The sequence below is a fragment of the Zingiber officinale genome, chromosome 7B (assembly GCF_018446385.1).
Source record: "Zingiber officinale cultivar Zhangliang chromosome 7B, Zo_v1.1, whole genome shotgun sequence".
Taxonomy (NCBI): domain Eukaryota; kingdom Viridiplantae; phylum Streptophyta; class Magnoliopsida; order Zingiberales; family Zingiberaceae; genus Zingiber; species Zingiber officinale.
The window spans coordinates 5,449,555-5,454,595 of record NC_055999.1 but is presented as its reverse complement, the minus strand read 5'-3'; the positions used below and the strand labels follow the sequence as shown (position 1 = coordinate 5,454,595).

The following is a 5,041-nucleotide window of genomic DNA, read 5'->3' as shown; positions in this document are numbered from 1 at the left end:
ACCTCTCCCTCGCCTCGCAACGTCGCCGATAGAGCCTCTCCCTCGCCTCGCAATGTCGCCGATAGACCTCTCCCTCGCCTCACAACGTCGCTAACAGAACCTCTCCCTCGCCTCGCAACGGTGCCGAGACCTCTCCCTCGCCTCGGCAGAACCCCTCCCTCGGCTCACAACGGTGCCTACAGAACCTCTCCCTTGTTATTTGTTGGATTTCATTTTTATTCATAATGAAATCTCTGGTCACTTGCTGTTATGACTATCATGCCGCATTTGATATTCTTCATTTCACTAGCTTCCTTTTTACTGGTTTAAATGTGCTTGTGTCTGGGTCTTTGTTACTACTTACTGCTCCACACGGCAAACTGTCTTTAACTTCTTTTCCCCTTTGCATTTGTGCGATCTGTTTTAACTGTAGTTTTAACAAACATAGTAAAAATCTGTTGTGATTCTACAACAATAAAACATTGTTGAATTTATTGAAAAAGAAACCATGTGCCCTAATTTTGAGGTCAAGTGCTTGGACCTAGTTTGCTATTGAAATTCATGTAAAGACATATCAGATATAATAAAATCATTTGGACTCTCTCTCTTATTATGCTAACTAGAATTTTTTTCCTGGATCACTTTTTATTTCTCACAGAACTCTTTTCATTTTAACTGCCATTTGAACATATTGTAATATCTTAACCTATTATCTCTAATGGTATCCTCAGATTTAGATTAAATCTCATACATGCTTCTCACCATCTTTAATGGTATCCTATTATCTCTAATGGCATCCTCAGATTTAGATTAAATCTTATACATGCTCCCACTGTTTTTAGGTTACTTCTTTGTATATAACCTATATCGGGTGGGTCTTTTATTTCCCCTCTAAAATATCTTATCTTTTTCTTTTGCAGTCATGACTCGTCTTAGTTTAAAGACTAGGAATATAATAAGAAAAAGAAAATTAGTTGTTGTGTTAATGCATTGGTTGGAGATCTTGAATATAGTGAATTGGTTTTTTCAAATGTGTTGTATTTTAGTGGAAATGCATAATAGAACGTATTGCTTGAAAAGGCAATATGTGAATGATGTTTTTGCTAGGAGAGGGATGATATATAATTTAGCATATGAAAGTGACGCTACTTGCATAGCACAGCTAAGAATGAATAGTAGTTTTACAAAGTTGTGTTGTATGCTCGAAAGTGAAGGGGGCCTGAAAGGAACAAGATATATGGAGGTAGATGAGCAAGTAGCAATATCATTACATTTGCTAGCTCATCATGTCAAGAATAGAACTATACAATTTCGATTTAAAAGGTCTGGTGAAACAATAAGTAGGTATTTTCCCCTATTTTTGAATGTTGTTATTCGTCTACAAAATGTACTTTTTGAAAATCCAGAGCCAATTGCAGCAGACTCAATAGATTGGAGATGGAAATGGTTTAAGGTAATTATTATATTTGTTTTTAAAGTAATGATTTATGAAGTTTTTTTCTCATTTTCTTCTTGTTGTTCCTTTTAGAATTGTTTGGGAGCTTTAGATGGGACACATATTAAAGTTAGAGTACCAACAGGGGATAGACCTAGATATCGAATAAGAAAGGGTGAAATTGCTACTAATGTGCTTGCTGCTTGTTCCCAAGATATGCAATTTACATATGTGTTGTCTGGATGGGAAGGTTCAGCAGCAGATAGTAGAGTACTACGAGAAGCAATCACAAGGAAAAATGGATTAAAAGTCCCACATGGTTTGCTAATTATTTTTTTAAAATATCCTAAATATTTTACTGTGGTTTGAGTTTGTGATCTATTTTAATACATTTATTCAATTTATAGAATATTATTACCTTGTCGATGCCGGTTACACAAACTGTGAAGGCTTTTTAGCACCATATAGGGGCCAAAGATATCATTTAAATGAGTGGAAAGAAGGTCGAGTACCTAGAAGCCCGCGAGAGTTTTTCAATATGAAGCATTCGGCTGCTAGAAACGTGATAGAGAGATGCTTTGGGCTACTGAAAATACGTTGGACAATACTTAGAAGTCCAGCTTATTATCCGATTCAAACTCACAATCGAATTATTATGACATGTTGCCTTCTTCACAATTTTATAAGGAGAGAAATGGCTGGGGATCTTGCAGAAAGAAGGTTGGAGAGAAGGCTGGATAGTCAACTAGATGAAGTAGATGACATTGGTGAAAACATGGTGTTAACCATTGAGACTTCGAGTGAATTTAGCGATTGGCGAGATAATTTGGCTAATGACATGTTTAATGAATGGAAAAGATCTAGATGAGATCATTTGTGTAATTCTTATGAATTATTAAATTTTTGTAAATGGACAAAGACCATAGTCCTTATTCTGTTTCTTTGAAGTTAGTGCTTCCAAGTGGGATTATATTATAGAAATGAATTTTTAGACCAAGTGTCAGTGGATCATTGTGGATGTTTACCACCAAAATGAATTTGTAACCAACTTTACTTTTATTAACATTTCATTAATTCAAATCAAATGTGGCATCTAGACTAGACAAGCAAACTCCTAAATGCCCTACTAGATTCGCAGCAATTTGTAACTTTGCACGTGTTATTTCAGTACTCAAGCAAGGGAGCTGATTTACAGATTCTTTAGCCTCATAGTTCTGCCTAATTACTTGATAAATTATGAACAAAGCTGGTTTACTTGGGTGGAATGATAGGAGCAAAAGGGGGGAGGAATGTATATAAAAGCAGTACCAATACTATTTCTATTTTCCATTCATTAGTATAAAGTAGATCATTAATCATTTCAGTAATCTTTTCTCAATAGAAGGTCGGTTGCTATTTCTCTTTATTTGAGCTATTAATTTTTTGTGCTATAGGTGAACATGACTTCTAATCCTTCAAGAGAATCTTACAACCCAAAAAGACCAGGAAAAAACAAACACCAATGGTCTATTATAGAAGATGCTGCACTTATTGAAGCATTGATGCAATTAAATAATGTTGGAGATCTTAGAAACAAGAATGAGAAAGGTTTTAGGCCAGGACATGGACTAAGGCTACAACAAATGCTTGAGGTTAGCTTGCCTGGACATGGAATTAAGGCAAAACCACACATTGAATCACGGTTAAGAACTTTCCAGAAGCTGCACAATGTTGTGCATGACATGTTGTTTGGAGTTGGTAGCAGCGGTTTTGGTTGGGACTCAGAAAAAAAACTTGTTACGACTGAGAATTCCGTGTGGGATGAATATATTAAGGTAATTTATTTTATTATTAAAATGGTTTATTTTTATTTTACTTTGTTTAGTTAGTAATATAAATTTTATTTTATAGACTCATGGAGATGCAGAACAATTTAGATACAAGTCATTGGCTTACTACGAGGAACTTTCTGTCATCTTTGGTGGAGACCGTGCATCTGGGAAAGATGCTCAAGTTCCTGCTGATATTGTGGAAGAAATAGATAAAGTTGCAATTGATAATGATGAAAGTATAGGCGTTGATGGGGATTATGCTTCATATGGCCAAGATTTCATATTTGGATCAAACGAAGAGAATTCTAAGCCAAAAAGGAGAAAGACTGAGAGCATTAAAGATGTGTCTCAAGTTATTAGAGAGGCGACAACTATTCTTGGGGAATAACTTAACAATGCAAGTAACTGATTAAGTAAAGCATTGGAATATGACGAAGGCACTGAAAAAAGAATGAAAATCAATGAGATTTTAACAAAGTTACCTGGGCTTAGCATGTTGGAGCGACACAAAGCGACAAGAAAAATTGGTTGTGATCGTGAGACTACAGATATTTTCTTCACCATACCAGATGATGAGAAAGAAGTTTTTGTGAAAGCATTATTGAATGGAGATATTTGAGATGTAGACTTGTAGGTTTTGTTGTCATTTCTTTGGACAAGTTAAACTTGTAATTTCCTAGAGAATTTGGTGGTTAAACTTTGTTTTAATGCAAACTTGGTGGTTAACTTTGTTCGGTTTATTAAAATTTGATTTGATTTACTTTAGTTTGGTTTTGTTCCTATGATTTGGTGGTTAAACTTTGTTTTAATGCAAACTTGTCATTGACTTGCGCTCTGATTTATTCTTTCAGTGTTAGTTACCTGGCCATGCTGCTCCAGATTTTGAAAAGGTGGTGTAGAATCATGTATATGATTCTGATATTTTGCAAGGTGAAAGAGAAGATGCTGCTTTTGATGCCATTGCTTCCTCACTAGGAGCTCCTTTGCAGGGAAGTTAGCAGCCCGTGCATGCATCTCATACCACTGTTTCATGTGATTTTTTTGTGTGTGATAACTTATTTCACATCATTGTATTCAGAGTTTTGGATACATCTCCTTTTTTAAGCTAAAGCTGTATTTCTGAATCCAAGTAGGAGATAGTATTACTTGATATTCCTTTTTCATTTTTTGAATTGAAGATGTCATTCCATCTTATTTAAGTAAAATATCTTGCAGGATTAGATCCATTGCTTGCTTTTAAGTAAAAATATCTCATCTAGCTATTAATCTTCCTTTGGTTTTGTTTTGATGGTTTGATGTTCTTAGTTATAATGTTAGCTTTGTCTGCTTTGTTTTCTTTTGAGCTATACAGATAAATACAAATGTGGAAGACATAAAGATGTCCAAAAGTGTCTGATTGTTCAGTGTAATTAGCTAGTTAATATATCTTTCAATTTGATTCTAGACTACTGTAAAGCCGTTGGAACCAGATTTACTTTTTCCAGTCTTTTCTTTGAATCTATAGCTTTATCTACATTGTGTCAAGCGAGGACACACGTGCATTGAGGACGGTGGCTACCAAAAAAAAATAATAATAATGTTATTTATAAATAATTTTATTTAATTTGATCTTATTTGATTTAGTCGGATTAAATTTGATTTAATTGAGAGGAAGAATAAAATTATTTAAATTCTATTATAAGGTTATTTTTGTCATTTTATAATAATGTAAATTACATTCATTATCACAAATAATGTACACCAAACAAGGGAATGCAATCATCCTTGTAATCAAAGATTACATGCATAGTATCACCAAACATAGTAATGTAATCCT

At 34.4% G+C, this 5,041-nt stretch overlaps 1 protein-coding gene across 1 annotated transcript; it reads left to right on the top strand.

Annotated features, from left to right (window-relative positions):
- Positions 1-2,108: 2,108 nt before the first annotated feature.
- LOC122004113 lies at positions 2,109-3,613 on the top strand. The gene is made up of 3 exons (XM_042559045.1): positions 2,109-2,192; positions 2,848-3,228; positions 3,305-3,613. The coding sequence occupies exons 1-3, from the start codon at positions 2,109-2,111 to the stop codon at positions 3,611-3,613; spliced, it is 774 nt and encodes a 257-aa protein (XP_042414979.1).
- The last annotated feature ends 1,428 nt before the right edge of the window (positions 3,614-5,041 follow it).

Coding starts and splice junctions, on each gene's coding strand:
- LOC122004113 (XM_042559045.1), top strand. CDS start 2,109: ATGGCTGGGGATCTTGCAGAAAGAAGGTTGGAGAGAAGGCTGGATAGT. Junction 2,193..2,847: donor ATGACATTGGTGAAAACATG/GTGTTAACCATT, acceptor TTTGTGCTATAG/GTGAACATGACTTCTAATCC. Junction 3,229..3,304: donor TGTGGGATGAATATATTAAG/GTAATTTATTTT, acceptor TTTATTTTATAG/ACTCATGGAGATGCAGAACA.